Source organism: Erithacus rubecula, assembly GCF_903797595.1.
Source record: "Erithacus rubecula genome assembly, chromosome: 1".
Taxonomy (NCBI): Eukaryota; Metazoa; Chordata; class Aves; order Passeriformes; family Muscicapidae; genus Erithacus; species Erithacus rubecula.
Genome location: NC_136658.1, coordinates 20493972 through 20515463, shown reverse-complemented (window position 1 = coordinate 20515463; position 21492 = coordinate 20493972). Strand labels below are relative to the sequence as shown.

Here is a 21492-nt window from a genome sequence, read left to right as displayed (position 1 = left end):
TGGGTGAATTTAATTGTAAGTGTTGTCTTGACCTCATAAAGATTTCTTACTGGGTGTAGTGCTACCATAAGAACTCCTCTAGAACTAGATCACAGAAAAGCTAATGTGACCAGGCAGAAGACTGGTATAAGAATATGCCTTGCAAAGCTCTCTCTGTAGCCACACTGATGTTCCCCAAGAAGCTGGGGAGTGGGTAGAAGTGCTCCTGTGTAACTTGTAAGGCAGAAATGGGAAAGTAACCAGGTAGATTTGTATTCTGGTGCCCGGAAGATTTAAACTGGTAGAACTTAGGAAGTGGTGTCCATCAATTAAGAGTCATGATAAACTCTTTGGTAGGTATGGTTAAATAGGGTAAGATATGATATGTGACTTTCATATATGCTGTTGGTTTTCTCTGCAGACGCAGTTCAGTTGCTATTGAAGACTAGATTTCCCCTTTTTTACATCTGCCTGTGAACAATTAAGAAGTGAACTTGAAAACTTGATTGGTTTGATCTCTTGTCTGTAGAACAGTTTCTGGTAATCTGATGCACATCTTTTGCATTTCATTTGAAAATAGAACACAGATAAAATATTAATTTCTTGCAGCTCCAAATGATCCAGTAGAAGCAAGAGGAGTCCACAGTGGAGATGAAAAGATGGGATATGAACTTTAGAAGGCCTTTACTTTTGCCTTCCTTCCAGTTATAGAGTTCAGATATATTTTACTTCCACTGTATGCTGAAAAAAATAATCTCCTGCCATCGGCTTGGTCACTAGTTTCAGTATTCCCATTTCAGTTTCAGTTTAAGCATTTCTATCCACTTACTAAACTGTCTAGAAAGCCAGTATCTAATCTTTTCCTTATTGGACTGTCCCAGACATTCTTTTGGATATGACTGTACCAGACCTGTAAACCTGATGATGATGGATGCACATACTGTGGGTTATATAGCAGGCAACCAGGTGATGCTCCAGAACCTGAGAACTAAGAATCAGACATACGTCCGGAGCAGCTGTGGTGGTGGAATTGGCTTTATCACAGTATGGCTTTTGTTTATTGTTTAAGAACTTTAGTTGCTTTATAGAAAAAAAAAAAAAAAAGTTTGCTTGGCTATAGTTGTCAGATATGGGAGACTTCTACAGTTGCACGTACATATACATAAGGAAGTGTGGTATTGATTAAATGAATGTGTAGACCATGCAGGATTGGCTTCTCATCTCATCAATATAATTGGCAGAGGACAAGTATCTGCACATCTTAGTCCCAGGCTCAAATACCTAAAAGGACTGACAAGTCCAGCTGAGATTAATTTTTAACACTTTTACATTCTTATTTAAATCTTTTGGCTCATAGCAATTTTTTTTTTTTTTCAACACTTAATCTGTCCTAATCATAACTGATACTAATATAGAGTCTTACTTGCAATTAAAATTTAGAAAATCAAGCTCCCACACAAATGAAGAGAAAATGTATCTGGTTTCACTCTAATAAAATTATCAAGAGCTTGAAGTCTCAAGTTCTGTCTCTGAATTTGAAGCACCTTACCCTGTGAAAGCTCTGCCATCTCTCAGTTTTGTTGCACATGAGCAAGGCTTTCAGACTACCAGCCTCAGACTGTCCTACTTCATCACAAGCAGCCTTTTCTGGGAAATCAGTGTACATTTTTACACCTTCAGAGCAGTGTCATTCAGGATGGCTTTTCTGCAGCTGTCTGCTGAAGTAGATGGCTGCTAGCACAAATGCTGCTATGGAGAGATCAACTAGTGGGTTGAGTTAGGTAGGAATAGTAAAAGGATGCATCACAAAGCAGATTGTTTTACTGTTTTACCGATGCTGCAATATATGTGTGATACAGCATTTTGTGTGCATAGTGGCTTCATTCTGATATTGAGCAATAGGCTAGCAATTGTTCAGAATAAACACACAGGAAAATGCAATCTAGTATTTATGGCAGTATGTTTTAACTAATGAGTGAGTGAATACAATAACTCAATACTTAGCAGGATAAAGGCAAAGGTGTTATTACGGCATGCAACAGGACTTCTGCTTTTTCAAGGCACACCCTAATAAGGAGTACTTTGCAGTAGGAGAAAAAGGAAAGAAGCCAAACATTGTCATCTACTCATATCCTTCTGTGTGGCCCTACAGAATACTGAAAGGTAGTGTAAAAATTATATTTTCATTTTATACAGATGGACTAGTGTATAAAGATCCCATCAGATGGAGTAGTGGATCATTTTTAGTTTAGAAGAAAATAAAACCTTTTGATAGAAAACACTGGCTTCAAGCTTTTTCATTATTGCATTATTTGATTGAGATAGCCAACCTAAAGCCATTACTGAAAAAAAAAGTAATTTCAGTGAAAGTTGAGCTTCTCCTGAGTACATTTTTGTGTTGTTTCTACCTCTTTCCTGTGTATGTGTATTGGGGCTTGTACTTTTCTTTAGGTGGAACAGAGGTAGCTTATGTTTTTGGTGATTTCAACCGTACTGGCACTTTGCTGGCCAGTGTTGGGAGCAGCCCTGACTACATGTTGACTATCTGGGACTGGAAACAAGAAGAGACTCTGCTGAGGTCAAAAGCTTTCGCACAGGATGTTTACAAGGTCATGTTTTCTGCTGAGAATGAAGAGCATCTAACTTCAGGTGGATCAGGACACATCAAGTAGGTTTGCTGATTAGGATTAATACATAACACCTCTGCAGTCATAATACACAGGAGATGACTAACAAGAATGTATCATTAGCAAATATGTATCGATGAGGAATTCTATTTTATCTGGCCCTTACAATTACAAAAAGGAGGAATTTAAAATCCTTCAGCCAGTCAAACAAATCTTTCAGTATCTTTGCTGTCCAAATAGGATGATGCTTCATGTTAAATGTCAGTACCTCTGGCTCCAGTCTTGTAATTTCAACAAGCGCTGGGAAGAAGTAATGAAAAATACTTATATATACATGTCTTCTAGCTGATAACATAGGATATATATCTTCTGGGCTTTCTGCCTTTGATTTCTTGTGTTCATCTGCTCTTTGGACAGCCATTAGAGCTGGTTGCCAAGTCATGGATCAGAAACCCTCTGTTCACACCCAAGTTCTACGAAAGATGTCTCCATCCATTCCCTTCCCTGCTAAGTACATGGGTCCTTTCTATAAAAAAAGATCATCAAGACGTGTTCTGTGTTTATCCAGTACTCAGATGTTAGCACAACAGAGACTTATGCTATGAGTGGGATTCTATTGTAATAAAAATTATATCTTTTAGATTATAATGCATCTAAAGTTTTTTTGAATTATAATGGGAAATCAGATCAAAATCTGAGATTTACTTTATAGTTTGGTTGAAAGGTGGGTCTGAAATAGGAAATGATTTATTTAGTCACAGAACAAATGTGGTTTAGAATGCATTATTTATGGAAATTTGATCTCTTATAAACTTTCTTTTGGGCTAAAATACTGCAAATAAGCTCTGACATGGCTTTTATTACATGATATTACCTTTCACCCAAATGTGGACTCAAATTACAATTTCCAATAGTTATCTTAAAAGTAATGTCTCCTGAACACAGGAGACATTAATATTTAGGATAAAACCTTTGGCTTAGTGAGATTTTATAATACAGTTTAATTCCACAAGAGAACTTGGATGACATTCAGCAAAGACCTCAGTCCCCTGGATTTACAAAACTGAGCATCATACACTCCACAGGAATAAATAGAATAAAATAGGTATCCCTAACTATGTGTAGCTGGAAAGATGTAGCTGTGGGTTTTACACTTCTTAAATAGGAGTTTAATCTTCATTCTGCCTATTCCAAATCCTATTCCTAGCTTTTTTATAGGAGCAGTATAGGGAAATGTTTATATAATTGTAAAGCTTTATGTTATTTTCAAAAGAAAAAACTCTGAGTTCTCCAAAAAAAAAAAAAAAAAAGAGTGCTACATGAGCAGCCCTTGTCTCATGGCAGGACATGGCTGGTAAGAGTATTGCAAAGTCTGAGAGGGACTGAACAGTGTTTAGGAAATCTTGTATTAGAGAGCAGTGTGCTTTTCTGTGCTTAGGTTCTGGAAGATGGCTCTCACATTAACTGGTCTCAAGTTACAAGGAGCTTTGGGCAGGTTTGGAAAAACAGCTGTATCTGACATTTTAAGTTTTGTGGAGCTGCCTGATGGGAAGGTAAGTAAGAAAAAAAAAAGAAGAAATATTATGTGCCCTTTTAGGCTTTGAAATAAAGCCTGCTTTGTAAGTTAGAGAGTTACTGTTTGCTTAAAAATGTTTTTAAAAATCAGGCCCATATTGCACTGTTCTGAGAAGAAAATACTGACATCAGTTTGCCCAAACCATGTTTTGCTTTGTAATAATTGGAAAATAGTTGTAATTCACAGAAAAAGGTCTATGTTGGCTTAGAGCTGTGTGTCTTCTAGTGTGAAAACAGTGTACAGAAATACAAAGAGACTGTTGGTCCTAATCTTCAACCATTTCAATGCATACAAATTGCTAAAAAGTTAAACCTCCTCACCTTTTACATTTTCTCTTGCAAATGTCTATACTTTGCCATTGATTTAATGCTTTCATGGAAGGAAGCAACAAATATTAACTGGTTTCTTATCTATATTTCTGCACAACTACATGCACATGCTTATATACTTATCTTCATTTGCATTGAAGGTTGTCTCAGGAACTGAGTGGGGCAATTTGCTTCTTTGGGAAGGTGGCCTCATTAAAGTAGAGCTCTGTCAGGTTGGACGCAAGCCATGCCACAAGGGCCCTGTCAGCCAGTTAATTTTTGATGAAGGAGAACTTTACTCTGTTGGAATAGATGGTGTCATTCGGGTGAGTGTTTCTTTTGCTCTGCCTTTAGGTGTGCAAATGTATGGTCAGGAGGTAAATGTTATGTATTTCCTTTACCAGGTTTTTGGAGGAAACTTTGGAGTGCAGTTTCTTTCTGAAAATTATATTTTAGAACAAAGAAAATAATAGCACATCTCCACAGTGTACATGTTTTAATTGGATAGCATGGCACTCGGTTTTCCATGTTTAAATAATAATAAATAAATAAATAAATCAGCTTTTACTTTAGTAAATCAAAATTATCTTCTGTGGTTTTCTAACAGCTTTGTTCTTGACTGCCTTCTAATATTTTATAATTTTCAGGCCTATTAACACGTGGTGTTATCTAAAAGATAAAAAATAAACTACAGGAATATTTGAAATTAATTTTTTGAGTATTTGGAAGCTCAGATTGTTAATGTTAAAATAACACAGAAATTAACTAGCATCTCAGAGATACATATCCTGAAATAGGGGAAAATTAAATGAAAAAGCATCTTGAAGTTAACAAATAATTCTATAAATTAAGGTCATTAATGTTTTCCTTATTCATAACACCACTTTATGATCTCATCTGTAAATGATCAAGAAGTTTGCCATCTTATATCCCTGCTCTTTGAGAGAGGACATGGTGTGTCTTCTGCTGATGTGTAAAATGAACCAGACAATCAATGGGAAACTGACCTATAGGCAGTAGAGGGTTTCAAACACTGTTGTTGTTATTGTGTTGTGTAGGTTGGTGTTATCCCCTTAGGAAAATTCACTTGATTATAAGTGTGCTAACTGATATGTTGTCCTTATCCTACAGAGAAGAACATGGAAGGGTTAGACTTCCCATTATTTTGTTCTGCCTCAGTATGAGCTGTGCTGAGTGCCCACAGATACCATTTATTCTAAAGCTGCCATGTATAGTTCTGTTCCTGTCATTGTTCTAGGTTATGTTCAAAGCAGTGATTTTGCTTTCTTAAAATTTTTAATTTCCATACTTATTGTGTATGAAAACAACCTGGTCTTATTTAAAAAGTGCCCTTTTTTCCCCCCCCCCATTTCTTCCAATGCAATGAAGATGTGGAACTTCGAGGTAATAGATACTGCTGATCCTGTGGATGACACAGGGTTAGTGGAGATGGAGCCTATGAATGAACTTCGGCTTGGCAAGAATGTCAGCCTGAATTTCATGACAAAAATTCTTGACCATGAACAGCCCTTTTGGTATGCTCAGGTAAGATGTGCTCAGGTACATGCATCCCTGTGGAGGAACACAGAATGAAGGAGGTGATGGTAAATAACAACAGGAGTCCATTACAAATCAGTGTGTTTCTTTTTGGTAGAATTCAGTCTTCTTCTGGATATATAGAAAATCGTTTTTTCTACCTACCTACCTACATTCCTCCAGATTTAACAAAAAAAAAACAAACCACTGAAACAGGCTTCCTAGAAAGGTGGTTTAGTTTCCAAGCCTGTCAATGTTTAAGAGGCACATAATAGAGGCCCTAAATACTAAACTTTAACTTTTGGTTAGGTCTGAAGTGATCATGAAATGGGATGAGATTATCCTTTCAGGATCTTTCCAGCTGAATTGCTATGTCATGCTGTGCTGTGTTTCTAGTGTACAGTAATGTGTGAGACTGGCATAAGAACAGGAGAGTGCCAGAGGGTGTTGTCCAAGTTCTATTGCCTAAAAGAGATGGATGAGGTTCCTAAGACCAACATCATTGCATTAGTCATTTCTGTTTCACAATGATAATCATTAAGGAGTTTTTAAGAAGTCACCACATGCAGTTTAATTTGCTGAAAATATTAAATTAATGTTTTTTCTTCTTCAGGATACGAGTGGAACAATATGGAAGCTGGATTTAACTTTTTCAAATATGGTAATTTTGTTTTTTCTTTCTTCTGATTTCTTCAGTTCATTTGCAATAGGAACCATATTCTATTACATCCTGTGACTGTACTGGTTACATCTGGAATTAAGTTTTTGTTTTATGAAGTTTCACGATAGAAAATTGTAGCATTAAAACAGATGTTTTATTTCATAAAAATTTTCAAATGTAATTGATTGCAATGATTGTGCAGGATGATAAAGAGTAATTTGATTTTTGATTCCTAAAATTTCAGCTGCCAAATTCAAATTACTTTAAAACAGTTTGATTCTGATAAACTGGTAATGAAAGTTGCATGGATGCAGGACATGAATTCAAGGAGTGTTGTTATATTCTCAACAGATAGATGTTTGACCCAATCCTTACTATAGTCTTTAAATGACAGAAAGAGCTAGAAAAAACAAGGAGAAGATGAAACACACTTGAGGTGTTTTATCCTACTGGTAACTAATGTTACTGCTGGAGATGTTTTTGATGGAGAAATAGATGACAGAGGTGAAAAAGGGACATTTAATTTTTGCTCTGGAGCATAACAAAATAAATAGGAACAATCCCTTCCAGGGAATAAAATTTTAATGTGAAAAGCAAAATATGTTCCAAGAAATTTATGGTAAATAAAAGACCCATATTATACAAATGCATGTAAAAAAATGATAGCAAAGTCTGTAAGTCCTTGGACAATGAAATTATTTCCCAGGCAGCATAAGCCCAAAGTGGAGAGCACAAGTATGAAATGCAGCAGAATTTCTCTTCTGTTTTGAACTGCAGTCCCACGACCCAGAGCGCGTGTGTACCTTCCACTCTGGGAGGATCGAGGCCATCGGTGTCTCTCCCTTTACCTACCTGATGGCCACCACAGCTCTGGACCGTAAGTACACTGTGCCTTTCCTCTCATGCCACTGCCATTATTGCTTTTGAAGGACAATGATGCTTGGTTTGGAACTACTGTTTTGTGTTTGGGCATCTGCTCTTGCAAAGTCACTTTACACACAATCATTATTCCAGGGATCAGTTCTTTAATAGTTAAGGCAAATAATTAATGTTTTGAAACAAATGTGTTATGACTGCTTCATCTTAAAAACCTGGGATTTTAGCAACAGATGTTCTTAATGGGAAACTTTGTAAATTGTTTGTTCTGAAGGAATGGCTGAAAAGGTGAGACATCTGGTTTGAGTAACAACACTCGTATTCAGGGCTGGGGATTAGTAATTGTTGGGATTTTTTTCTTGTAAGGAATTACATACACCTCCAGCATTGTGTAAGCCATTGCAAATACTAATGTTTGTGCCTTTCTTAGAAAATGCAATAACTATTATGCTCTCAACAACAGATAACAAGTAATTACAGACATTCATTTATCTTGTGTAAATATTGCTGTTTAGACCTCTCAGTGCTAGCTTTATTGTGCTTTGAAAGAAGACCTACTGGTCAGAACACTAACAATGTCATTCACACTGTTCACAAAACTCTACAAGATCTTTTAACTCAATTCCTGTCAGTACTGTCTTGTAATTTGTCTGTGTTAAACAATGCACATATTCTAGCCTGAAGACAAACTCCTACCAGTTGAACAAATGACATTTCACATATATGCCAGCTGGAATGAAATTTTATGCAATCAGTATGTGTACTTATGAACCTGCTAATTTTCCCTCTGATGAAATTTGATCTTTTGTGGACAATCTCTTGTATTTTCCTCCCTTTAAATGATTTCCTCCCTAGGCAGTCCCAAGTAGTAGCCTGTTATTTTTTCCTATGTTGTCAGTACAGATTTTCCTCAGAGTATGCCACAATTCTGTGCTCACTTGAAAATTACATGTGTATTGTCAGCCTGGGACTTATTCCAACCCTCAGCCTCGACAACTCTTGGCTGTGTAGAAGTCGAATGGTGAAGAAACCCATATATTTTCATGAATCACCATGCTAGCTGTGGTACTCTGTAACCATCAGTCATCTTTCCAGGCAGGCATTTTGTTACTCAAAAGAGAAAATATACATTTTATCCAGATTTTAATTCAAATAAATAGACATTTCTCCATAAGTCCTAACGATGTAAGTGGCACTGCAAGAAATAAATTCTTACTGTCTCCTTTCCACACAGGGTCAGTGCGCATCTATGATTTTGGCAACAACAGCCAACTGAGTGTAATCAAGTTTAAACAGGGAGGAACAGCATTGGCATGGGCACCAGCTGCTGTGAGTTTTTCCTAGCATGTTAGCAAAAATTCATCAAGGAGCTTATGAGCCTGCCAGCATCCAGGAAGCTGCACACCAAGCAAGATGTTAGAGGTTACTTGTTAGGCCATGGTGGAATTTACTGTAGTGGGATGTATATATAAATTTGGGGGGAGTATGTTTGTATACAGTATGGGAACAGTTTACTATGGATTACCACGTATCCTACTTTGTGCCTTCCTAAGGTTTTAAAATGAGATCTCAGTGTGCAGTCTGAGTTTGTATACTAACAGCTTCTATTTAACCCACACAAAGTAATTGTCAATTAACATGAGTTAGTTAGCACATTTTGAAATGACAGCCCAGACAAATCACAAACATTTGGAGATAAATCATTAAAAACTGTTGCCAGAACTGATCATTTGTGGAGTGTGTAGTCTATCACTTTTAGACATATTTGCTAATTTTAGTTAAAATAGTGTCTAGTTATGTTCTTGAAAAAACATAGCAAGCCTGGTGGATTAATTACAAAGCAAATTTAGGAGGAAAATAATTACTTGAATGTTCAGGGTGACAGTTCCACGAGGGGAGTGCCCTTTTTTTGTAAAAATACACTTCTGGCCATGCAGGCTTTCAGAGATGCTGTGGCCTGTGCCTTCATGAGGTAAGCTGTCTGCCACAATAAATTGTACAGCATCACAAAACTGACTCAGTTCAATTTTATGAAAGTTGTTGGTAAATACAGACTGAAAAACAAAGGGTACTTAGTCTTTCCAGCTGCATTTAAAATTGCATTAGATACTTAGTCACAGTTTAAAGTATGCAAATGTATTTTAAAATCTGTGCTATTAATCTAAGAAAATTTAGAAGCATCTGTATACCATAATCTTCTCATAGGCAAACTAGCAGTATTCTTGTTAGATAAGTGAATACTGACAAGTCAGCTTGTAATTGACTTCAAGACACTCAAATGACAAATATCAGCTAAATGTGCAAGTACAGTTATATCCAGCTAAAACACAGGTCTGTTTCTGCTAACCTTTATCACAGTTCAAGCCTGTCTTAATTGTTTGCAATTGGCTACAGGACTTTTGGTAAACTCCTCCTCATTTCCATCTCAAGTAGCAGTCCCTGTTGACTCCTGTACTTTATATGGAGTCAGTCAGACCCAAGCCTGTGCCATGGCCTTTTCAAAAATCATACTTAGGTTTGGTGTCCCATATTATATTCAGGGTAATATAATTCCTTCTTTTGAGTTCCAACTCTTCTGCTTAAGAATTTACTGATATATCTTTATGTCAGTATGGATTACCTCTTCCTCAGACATTACAACCATATCCTCATTAACATCTTCAGTCTCAATGGCATGTTATCACTAAAAAAAGCAAAACACAATCCAACCAGATAAATAGGCCCCAGTTCTGTCTCTTCCTTTATGGTACTGTATTAGAGAGAATAAACATTTCCCATGTATGAAATATTCTTTGTGCTTTAGCAATCCTTCCATGTAATGCGAGTTTAAAGGTAAACAGCAGAGCATGTGCCATATGGATTATTCTTCTAAGCTCTCAGATGTACACTCTGGTTTTTTTTCTTAATTTCACTTAAAGGTGAATCCTGCAGGAGGTGTAATTGTTGTGGGCTTTGAGGATGGTGTTGTCCGCGTACTTGAGGTTTATGATCCCAAACTGCTGCCCGGTCGTGAAGGACAGGCCAAGGAAAGTGCAGAGATAAATCTGAAACAAGTTTTCAAACCTCACTCTGCTGCAGTTACAGCCCTGGCATATGAACAAAAGGGAGATATGTTTGCCACAGGGGTATGTATCATTTAGTTTGGTTGTTTTTATTAAACCACAAATGTAGAGCCTTTTAAAAGAGATAAGGTAAAGTTTGTTTACTGACAACAGTTTTACTTCTGTTGCTCATGCTGATTGCTTGTTGTAGGTCTCTGTGCTGGGAGAAGGATCTGTATGCACTCACATCTGTTTTTCTGAAGGAGAGCAACCATGCAATTCACACAATTCATTTTGTGAATTACTGGTCTGTTCAGTGTGATTTCTGTAATCCTCTTTGAAGATGGATTTGGTTTATTTTGGAATTAGTTTAGTAGGATCTTGGAATTAGTAAAAGCAAGTCCATTGATATACCACATTGGCAGCAATCCAGCTGCTACCCAGCACTGCTTGGCCTTTCCACAGGGTCAGTCAGTTTGTCATTATGCCTGGTAGTCTTTGGGATGGTTTCCAGTTAATGTAGTGTCTCTTTGAGAAAGCTAGTCCTTAGCCATCATCAGTGCATTTGCAGTTACATGTTCCTTGGGCTGAATTGCCATGCATTTCATTTAATGTAGGATTTAAGCTACAGTGAATCATGTTGTATACCAGTTCTGCATTTTCTTGTTATCTGGACAAATCAGCTTGTGCTGCCTTATCTGAAAAATCAGGCCCAAGCCTGAGATTTAAAGGAGCTCCTGGAGCAATGGGCAGAAAGGACATGGCTGGGGATGCCAGAGGAGGACCATGAGAATGATGAAGAGCTATGGGTGCAATATGTTTCTTTGAGCAGCATGGGCAGGATTTTTATTTCCTCCCAGTAATCATTGCGGAAATCCAGTCCTAAGTTCCCCTTTTTAAACACACACACGCAAAAAAGGAAGTATGTGCTTATGTCATAAAATGCTTACAATCTTGATTTTTTGGTCAGCTCTGATTTAGTCATCATATTTTTTGTTTGTTTGTTTTTCCTCAGAGTAAAGACAAAACAGTTTTCTTTTTTGCTATTGAGGATGAATACAAGCCAATTGGATTCATCTCTGTCCCTGGGCCTGTACAGGCATTACAGTGGTCTCCACCTTCTCATGTGAGTGCTGCATATTTGCTGTCTTTCCTTCACAGCAGTCTTACCATATTATTTAAAAAAGAATTTCCAATGAAAATAGATGAAGATGCATGACTCTAGTCATGTACTCTATAAATAATACAAATAATGTTTTACTAGTTTGTTTTTCATGCTGCTTCTGCATGGCAGATTCTAAAAGGTTCTATGTAGCTGTATCTCTGGTTCAGTCACTATGAACATATTTGGAGTTTCAGGTAATACAAACCACAAGATTTTGGTATGCCTTTTGACTTGAAGAAACAATCCTATTCCTTAGGTTTTGGAAGGTCTGATTCTCTTTGGCAAAGAAGTTTTTTGGGCATTATTGTCTGTGACTCTTGCCCATATTAAAACAGGCTTTTGAAAAGCTTTTTGACTAGAGTAAAAAAGATTTTGGGTGCTTCTTGAAATTTTCATTCTTGAAATGTGTTAGGACATATTGAAATAGGTCTTTGCTAGTATTTAAAACTGTTCTAGGGTTAGGGTAACATCTGAAATTTCGTTTGGTCCAGTATCCTTATTTAGAGGAGAGACAATTCATCATACTTAGATGCTAGCAAGATATGTTTTACAGGTGCATAGTGGCAAAATGCTGGTATTTTCACTTATTAATTTGAACTGTCAAAAACTGGAAAAAGAAGTCTTGTTGGTATGGATTGTAACTTACTGCATTAACAATGGATCTTGATCTGACAGTTGCTTATTGAGTCCTTTCCTTGAAGACAAGGCACTCCTCCTTACTAAAAAAAGCACTAATTGTGTCTTGGATGTATTAGATTCTGCCTGAGTAATTTTCTCTACCAGTATCTGGCCTCCATTGCTAGATGAGAACACTTGCTTAACACAGTGCTAGCATCTGAGTGTCATTACTACTTTATTTTGTTTGTTTTAAGGTAACATTGGTGATTAAATAGATTACATTTAATTAATGCATTTTTAAACTGAGGTCCTATAGACACAGGAACCATATTATTCCTAGTTAGGATTTCCATAGCAACTCTAATATGCCCTCTGTGTGCATTTTTAGTGTTCGTTCAGATAAAATAAACCTCTCTCTCTTTTCTTCAGATAGCTTATGAAAATTGTAACTAAATACAGACTTTTAAAATCTCAAAACACTGTATAATTATTACCCTCATCTCACCTGTTCTTCCTAACTTTGCATTTTAAAGGTCTTGTCAGGTACCAGCAAAAAACAAACTGAGAGGTAAGTAGCATTTGGCAAGACTCTGAGTCAAGTCTTGGATGATATAAAGGATTTATTAGTATGGAAATATATGAAATTATCAACCCAAAACCTCCTAACTCTTGGGTCAAATCTATCTTTTAATTTAACCAAATTTCCAAAATATTATCATGCTGCTTTCAAGCTAGACAGTGTCAGAATTACAGCTGGTTTGGATGCAGCAAAGATTTCTTCAATTCCTTAGTTTTGCCTAGCATAAAAGAAGCTCACTGATTTCTGATGTGCATTTAAAAGTGTCCACAAAAATAAGAACACAGGTAAGTTTGGCTGGAGTTTGGCTTTGTGCCTGTGCATCTGCCTAACTTGCTTTTCCTCCCATTTGTTTTGATTCCATTTATACATCTGCCCTATATTGTATTCTTTGTGTTTTGATACAGGACAAGAGCACACTGCTCATCCTTTGTGAGAATGGCTTTGCTGTCCAGGTTCCTGCCCCTCTCCCTGAGAATCAGGATACAGCGACATATCACATAAAAAACCTGCCAACACAGTACTTCCATTTTTATAGTATTAAATCCCGAATCAAGGTAAAAAAAACCTCTCCTTTGACAGAATTTCACCTTCATTGTGCTAGGTGATCAAACTACCCAAAAGAGTTTCTAGTCCCTGTATTCCATCACAGGGTTTTTGCTAAGCTCCTTGAAAGGGAGTACCATTCTACCAAGGTAGAAGCCATTTGTGGCTTGAAATTACAAGTTATTTTTGGTTTATTCAAACCTGTATCACACTGAAAGTGTGGTGTGAATTTTGATTATAATTAGAAGACAGCATTAGAGAAAGGGAAAGGTAGTATTACTGCATTAATTCTCAAGATATTTTAATTTTTGTAATTTTCATAAGAAGAATATTTCTTGTGGTTGATGTTGGCTCTACAGGAAATTCAGCAGTTATAAAACCCCCAGGTAGTCACCTTGAAGCAAACATGAAACATATGCTTTTTTTTTTTAGCAGTATTTCTGACTTTTAAAAAATGTTTTAAGTTTAAAGGTGCACATTTAATTTCTGAATGACCCTTAGTATTTAAAAAGAATATGTGGGGCCAATGGAAAAGAGTTATGCCAACTCACAACTACAGTTAGTTTTGTAAAACTGAAAAGCAAGAAGGCTCAGAAAGAGAACTTCAGTGAACAGACTCTCAGCTCCATACTAAATCCACTATAACCTAACAGCCTCTCTGGTTCTGTTGTTAATCTGTGATTTCTCTGCCTTTTCTGTTAACTGCTCCTGTATTACTGAATGTCAGGCAAAGCTTCATTTCATATTATGACTTGGAGGAAGTCAGCATTCAGGAGAAAGATCTCTAGGTGTTTTTTCACAGCAATATGTGTAAGAATGATCACAAAGCATGCATATGAAAGGAAAGATTAAAATCATTGTGTTTGCTTGGTTTTCTTGTTTGTTTGTTGTTTTGTTTATTAGTTAAATGAGAAGAATAATGTTGAGAAATACTGTAAATCGCAAAAAATAAAGAATGTTTCTACAGAGAGAAAGAATATTAATGGCTCTCTTTTTCCTCTGGAAATAGATCAATGAATAATAATTTACAACAAGGGTGTTTTAATGCAAGGAAAGATTTCTCACAGGGTGGTGAAGCACTAAAATTTTTATAGTTTGTGGAGTCCCTAGAACAGGAGATTTTTTAAAAGGGAAATCAGACAAAGATTGACTGATAATGTTTAAGGGTTTGCTGGTTAGGCTACGTAATATGTTCTTAGGAAGCTACTGTTTTAGGGAATATTTGATACTTGTTTATGCTACAGTAGGTTTGAATGGAAGAGGGTTTTAAAGGTTTGGTAAATCTTTCCTTAAGTTCATTACAGCTTCTCTCTTTTGTACTATACTGTACTGTACTATACTATACTATACTATACTACATGATGCACTAGAACTTGTTTGAGTTCAGCTTTTCAGTGCTTTTCTTTCTCCAGGGCAGGCAGGGGACAGGACTTATTCTGCAGGAGTAAGCATAGTGATGGAGATTTGGAATAGTCTCTCTGAGGAAATAATGAAATCTGCTTGTAATTTGGAATTATTTCTGTTTCAGAGGACTAAAATAAATACTTTAGAGGAGGGAAATGGGGGCATTTCACTGGAGAGTCCCATGAAGTGTGGCTGATCTCTGCTAAGTTGACAGGAAAGAGATTTCTGTAGATATTCTGAATGTATAAGGCCAGGACCACCTTGGATTTCATTTATGAGACTCCTTCAGTCAGTGATGTGTGGAGTGCCTTGGTTTCATGTCTCAGTGTTTCTCTGCTTGTTGTAATAGCTGGAAGAGGAGATTGCACGGAGAGAGAAAGAAAGGAAGAAGAAGGAGAAAGAAAGGCTTGAATGGATAAAGCAGCAAAAGGAGTTGGGACTTGAGGTAGATGAAACCAAAGAGGAAGAAGCTGAAGAAGAGCCACTGCCACCTATCTACATACCAGAGGAGCCCAGTCCCATCCTCTGTGGCTTTTATTCAGCACCAGGAAAATTTTGGCTTTCCATGGTAAATCAGTTTTTACTTCATGTTGATGATGTGACATCCTTTGCCTTTGGAACCTATCATTCCTAGGACATTGAATTCCTTTCCTCGTTGACAGTTTCAGTGGTTTTTGTGAAGTAAGCCAGTAGTGTCACTCTAATGCAGATTGGTGGATTTCCAGTCAGTGCCCTTCTTGGTGGTGTGTGAATGAGCACAAAGACTGAGCTGTTCCCTCACAAGCAGAAGATAGAATTTTAACATAGTGGTAGAATGGTTTGTAATGCCAGTGATCATGACAGACTTCTGTCTGTGGATAAATGGTATCTCTGGGTGTTTGGAAGCAGCATTTTCCAACCTATCACAAATCCTTAAGAAAGGAAGTACTATTCTGAAATCTGCATTTACCTGGTCAGCTGTTTCAGTTTTCTTTTGTCACCATTTCTTTATGGTCCTTCTTTTCTTCAGGGTGGGTATGACTCAGGTTTTCTGTATCATTGTAAATTCTCACATGATGATGAAGAAGACCCTGAGAAGAGGAAAGATGAACCCTTTGATGTGATTCCTATGAAAGATACCAACAACAATCCCATACACCAAATCTCCTTCTGGTAAAATATTGTAATGTAACAAATAGCTCTGGGATAAAGCTTGATGAATTTGGACTTGGAAGGGAGGAGTCTATGCTCCTTTGTCCCTGTTTAATTGTGGCTCAACTCCAGTATACATGAACTCTCTCTGGCTTTCCTGGCACTGAGTTTCACTTAAAATTTCTAATGGACATAACTGGGCCATGTGTCTGACATAATAATTTTCAAAAACCTTAAAAGATTAAAAAGTTGGATTTCTATGTAAGTACTGACTAGAACTCAATACCCTAGATGGTAGAACTCCAGGAGAACCTTTAAAAGTCCCTGTATATAGTAATCACCAGAGCAGCAAACCAGGTAACAAAGAGAATTAGAATATGGGGTTGTCAGTCCATCTCTCTTGTTCTAAAAATATAGGCTTCTCAGGATATTTTGTGAACTCTATGAATGGAAAGGCTGGATTCTTTTCAGACTCCCAATATTACGTTCCCTGTAAGAGTAGGCATGTTCTGCATCAAAAGGAAGCAGGTTTAATTCAGGCTTTAATCTACTGCTGGTTGCAGTCAGTGCCATCTGTACTAAATGAGGCACAAGAAGGAAAAAACTACTTTTCTAGCTTTTAACTTGGTGTCTGCTACACTGCCCATCTCAGGGCTGAGACTAGTTCTAAGATACCTAGGAAGTGCTAGTGAGTTCCTGAGCAGCCAGTTAGCTGGAAGACATTTTGTAGTAGAATCACACATACTTTAAATGGTCCAAATACTTTGCTTTCAGCTTCCAAACTTGGGAAAGTGATTTCTATTAAGCTAGATTAGCCCTTTTCATATTTTGAGCTTGCTTGTTTGAAGTTGCTGCTATTACTATTTCCTGTTGTTTATTTAACAGTACCAGCAACCCGCTGATGTTCTGTGGGATGCAGGATGGCTCTCTTCGTGCTTATCCTCTCAGTGTTAAAGGCCTCTCAGCAGGTGTCCTGAAGGACTACTGGTACATGAATGTACATGACAATGACAATGGGCAGATCCAGGGGATCTGTTGTAGTCATGATGAGAGGTGTCTGATTACCTGTGGTGGAGATGGGAACATTTTTACATTTGACCTCTTGTCAGAGGAAGAGCTTCTCGAAAAGCTTCCCAAAGAGCTGAAAGTCATAATTCCTCCTCCTAGGGTAAGTTGGTACCCTCTTTCACGGAATTAGGCCTATTTGGTACGAAACTACCCAGATGGGGAAACATGGTTCAATTTTTCTTCAAGATCTTTCATAGCAAAAGCTGAAGTTTCTCAAACTGTTTAGAAGAATAGCTCTTGCAAAACGTTCCCTAATAAATGGGCTCTGGGACTGCACTATTCCTTCTCAGTGTTCTGTGTTTTTCTCCAAATAAACATAGTATGTGTTATTTATATGTAATATTCTACCAGTGCTTTCCCACTCAATGGTGTAGTCATGCATATTCCTGGAATGAAAAATTGCAAGGATTTCTCATACTTCATACTTTTCTTGGGTTTAATTCGATTAAAGTATCTTCTGCCCTGGATGGGGTTTCTAGAAATACTATTGGAGAATACCAAATATGTAGTTTTTCCATACATCTAGTGCCATTCCTCTAAAATTCACAATGGATTTTTTACATTTGCAAAATAGCACAACACAATGCTGATCCCATTGCTCTCTCACTCTTGGACAGCATTAGTAGTTACCAATTTCCAGGTGTCCTTTACTCACTGCAGAGCTGATTATCTCTAGCACATTTAAACAGATGACACTGGAACTCAGAAGCGGTTCCACTGATAATGCACAAGAAGATGGATGTCAGCTTCTACACTGAAAATGCTTAGACTTTATTGAATTTTTAACAAGTCTTAAGAGTGTCTGAATTAAATAAATATAACTTGAAAGAAGCAGTGAGAGCTCTTGAGCAAAGAAGGTCCATTGTGCAAAATAAATATTACAGTAAGCATACATTCAGTACAATTTAAAAATCTTAAAAGTGTCAACATAAAACAAATTAGAATTTTAAATATGTTTTAATACTAGTTGGTAACTACATTTTGAAGGATGTTTGGCAACGTAGACAGAAGAAATTCTGATTTTGATCATTCAGCTAAGTTGTTCATGATTAGTTGAAATTCTTTACCAGTATGACAAGAATATATAACACTGAGAATACAGCCAGAGCTATTTTCTATAAGTGAATGATTAAAACCTTTCATATTGAGCCTTGCTAAGTCCAGTATTACAAGAAGTGATTAATATACAATTATAAAGCATATATACAGATTTATAGTTTTGAATATGTAAGTAGCTCTATATAAAGATCTTTATATTCAGTTGTATTGTTCAAGCTAACAACATTGCTTAATGACCATCCTAATAGAGTTTTTCTCTTTTCAAAGTATATGTTCATCAAGTATCTATTCTCATTTTAAGTCATGTGGAAGATTTTAAAAATCCTATCTTCATTAAACTTAATGAGATTCTTAGACAATCATATACAAATCATCCGAAACTAATTGAGTTAAATTACAGATCAATTAAGTACAACTAGATTGTTGGGTGATAGTTTCCCCTCTTTTTTCAGAGCATGATTGCCTAGGGAAATGAGGCTTGTGCTACTGCAATGTCCATCCATCTGTCATTCTTCACAGCTAATAACTGTGAATCTATTATGCAGTCAGCAAAAGCCAACCAGATTAATTACAGATGTGACTTGGAATTAGTCTGTGACTCTCTGACTCTTGTCAATGTGGCAGTGAGGGGAGACGAGAATTGTGCTGGGGGGTAGAGAAGCAAAGATGTTATGAGACTGAGTGAAGTTAGGACAAGCAATGATGTAACAATTTATGCTACTGGGGAGGTTGTAGGGTTTGTGTTCTCTGTCCCCAAGGACTATGTTTCATTGGCTCCTTTACATATAAACCAGCTTCATTGCTTTTTCTGCTTGAAACATTACAACGTAATATTTAAGGCTCAAATAGTAATATTGAAAATTAAGATTTCTTTTCGTTTTTTGAAAGGTGGTGGGAGCCCTTATAGAAGCTTTATTGTCTGTTGAAACTGTAACTGGTTGTTTAAAGACAAGACAATATTTTTATTCCAGAGTGGTCTTGAAAAAGAGAAGGCTGTTGAAGACATTAAAGATCCTGATGCTGGCACGTAAGAGATGCTTAGATAATGATGAAAGAGATTTTCAAGTGTTGGTAGCTCTTTTCTCAGCCCATGTATTTCTTTTTGCCTACGAAGAGGAGGGACGAGTTGATCAACCTGAATTTGGATCATTTCTTTGTGAAACACAGTTTTTTTAGCCTTTCTCTCCATTTAATCTGTTTTTCTCTGGCAGTAATTCAAATTGTACTATGAGGCAGTTAACTTCAGACTACAGATACAATAAAAGGTCAAAGCCCCTTGGTGTTAGGAGTGTACAAATATACAGGATGATGATTCTGTTCTAAGTTACCATAAGAGCTATTGAGTTCACTGGGATTTTAAGAATGTCAAGGAAATATAAAATTATGTACAAACTATAATCTTTCTTCTCTTGCACTGAGATAACATCATTTCCTTTTTATGCATTTTCAGTATTGAGGAATGCAAGCAGAAAATGGAATATGAGCGGAAAATGAAGGAAGCTGAAGAAAAGAAAAATAAGAAAAGAGAGGAGTTAAGTGCACTGAGACAAGACTTTGTTTTTCTCCTTCAAAAGAATCAGGAGTTGCCCAAGCACATGCAGTTGCACAAAGAGGTACACCTGGTTTTTATGAGGGTCATTTACATTTACAGGCACCTTCTTCTAAACTGTTGCAACGTATCATGTTGGGGCCAAGGTAGTTTTAAGAATATATAAATTGCTGGGACTTCTGAATCACATTTGATAATTTGTGCCAATTTAGAAGCACAGGAAAAAATATGGTTCTCTGTGGAGATAGATTCTGAAATAAAGGATAGTGTTGATTTGCATACAACTGTGGCACCTAGGTAAAAATATTTATTATCAAGACCTAGTAGGCAAAATAATGTGATGCTGGGTTTTCCATCTTCCTGCAGGAGTTTAAGATGGACCATAGGATCTTTGAAGAGCTGGATAGGCAGACACTACAGAGAATCCAGTTAGTGCGAGAGAAGTTGGCTTGGGAGCATGAGAAACAATTGATTGGATTGCAGAAACTACGAACACAGTAATTACTATTTTTCTTTTACTTCTCTCCCTGACCTCCTATGGGGCTTATTGTCTATGAAGTTGTACTTCCCACAAGAAAAAATAGTGTGATTTTTTGCTCTCTCTTGTATAATCAGTATTTCATTTGTTCTGCTATGATTCTGTTCGTGTTTTACTTGGAACATACATGAGAGTATATATTCATATTTAATTACTTCTATTGAATCTTTGGTAAAAATTCAGATAGTCAAATGAAGGAAATTACTTCATTCTGATTCACTTCTATATGAAGAAAGCTGTTTGAGACTGTTTGCCTGGGGTTTTGCCAGTACATTCAATAAGAACCAAGAACTCCTACTAAAATGTTGAAAAACAACCTGTGGAATAAACACTGGCTTTTAAGACATGTTGTGTATCTGTCAGGTATTTTAATGTCATTGCTAATACAATATTCTCTATACAATTTGAAGTTACAAAACAAACTTTCTCAAGAACATAAGTTTTTAAGTATGTGGTGCATTTTGAGATGGTTTTAATAGATCTAGGTAAGAGCAAGAGATGAATTAATAAAATAATTGCACAATGAAAAAAACACCTTAGGCACAGAGAGTACGTGACTGGGAAAAAGGATAGAATGAGCATGTTTTTAATCAGTCCTTAATGGAAGATGAAAGTTACTGTCATGAAGAACCTGATGTAAGTTTTGATGTTGGGAAAGGTCTTTGTATGTTTATTCTTGAGCATCTCCATTCCTAGATTGGATAAAATTCAAGAGATAATGTCAGATATAATCTATGCAATTACTTACTGACTTGTGCATTCACATGTAATGATTGCATGTGCAATAAGTTCACTACACTATTCGTGCCCTTTTGGTCAAGGTAAAATGGTGTGTTGTGCCCACTGACATCAGTAAGTTTTGTCTTATTTGGGATTCCAGGTTTCAGGACTCTCTGAAATTTACTCTCACTGTTCATGCTCTTCAAAGCAATCATCAGATTTCCACCTACAGCCTTCTATCAGTGTCTGAGAAATACACCCAACATAAGAAACATGAGGACAGCAAGTGGGCAATACTTAAAGAGAAGTGGACAGCACTTCAAGAGGCAGAACAACACGAAGAAGAAATCCTCAGAGAGACAAGGCCTATGCATAGAGGTAATGATAATTAAATCTTTCAGCAATATGGTTTCTGTCTTTCATCTCAGTTTGTTTTCCTGAGTCCAAGATAAAGAAATACACATGGTCCAAGATAAAGAAATACATGTGTAAGTGCAGGTAAAGAAAGCTGTG

General features: G+C 36.7%; 1 protein-coding gene across 4 annotated transcripts in view; it reads left to right on the top strand.

The window, feature by feature from the left end:
* Positions 1-21492, top strand: part of CFAP44 (cilia and flagella associated protein 44) — a 41617-nt gene that overhangs the window by 7123 nt on the left and 13002 nt on the right. For all 4 annotated transcript variants that reach the window (XM_079321751.1, XM_079321753.1, XM_079321750.1 and 1 more), the window contains 19 exons: positions 861-1023; positions 2040-2142; positions 2431-2647; positions 4045-4159; positions 4652-4816; positions 5880-6035; positions 6640-6687; positions 7465-7564; positions 8798-8892; positions 10482-10688; positions 11620-11730; positions 13372-13521; positions 15264-15482; positions 15924-16066; positions 16931-17213; positions 19144-19199; positions 19623-19785; positions 20088-20218; positions 21140-21357. In XM_079321751.1, the coding sequence (XP_079177877.1) occupies positions 861-1023; positions 2040-2142; positions 2431-2647; positions 4045-4159; positions 4652-4816; positions 5880-6035; positions 6640-6687; positions 7465-7564; positions 8798-8892; positions 10482-10688; positions 11620-11730; positions 13372-13521; positions 15264-15482; positions 15924-16066; positions 16931-17213; positions 19144-19199; positions 19623-19785; positions 20088-20218; positions 21140-21357 (2843 nt within the window). The remainder of the gene's footprint in view (positions 1-860; positions 1024-2039; positions 2143-2430; positions 2648-4044; positions 4160-4651; positions 4817-5879; positions 6036-6639; positions 6688-7464; positions 7565-8797; positions 8893-10481; positions 10689-11619; positions 11731-13371; positions 13522-15263; positions 15483-15923; positions 16067-16930; positions 17214-19143; positions 19200-19622; positions 19786-20087; positions 20219-21139; positions 21358-21492) is intronic.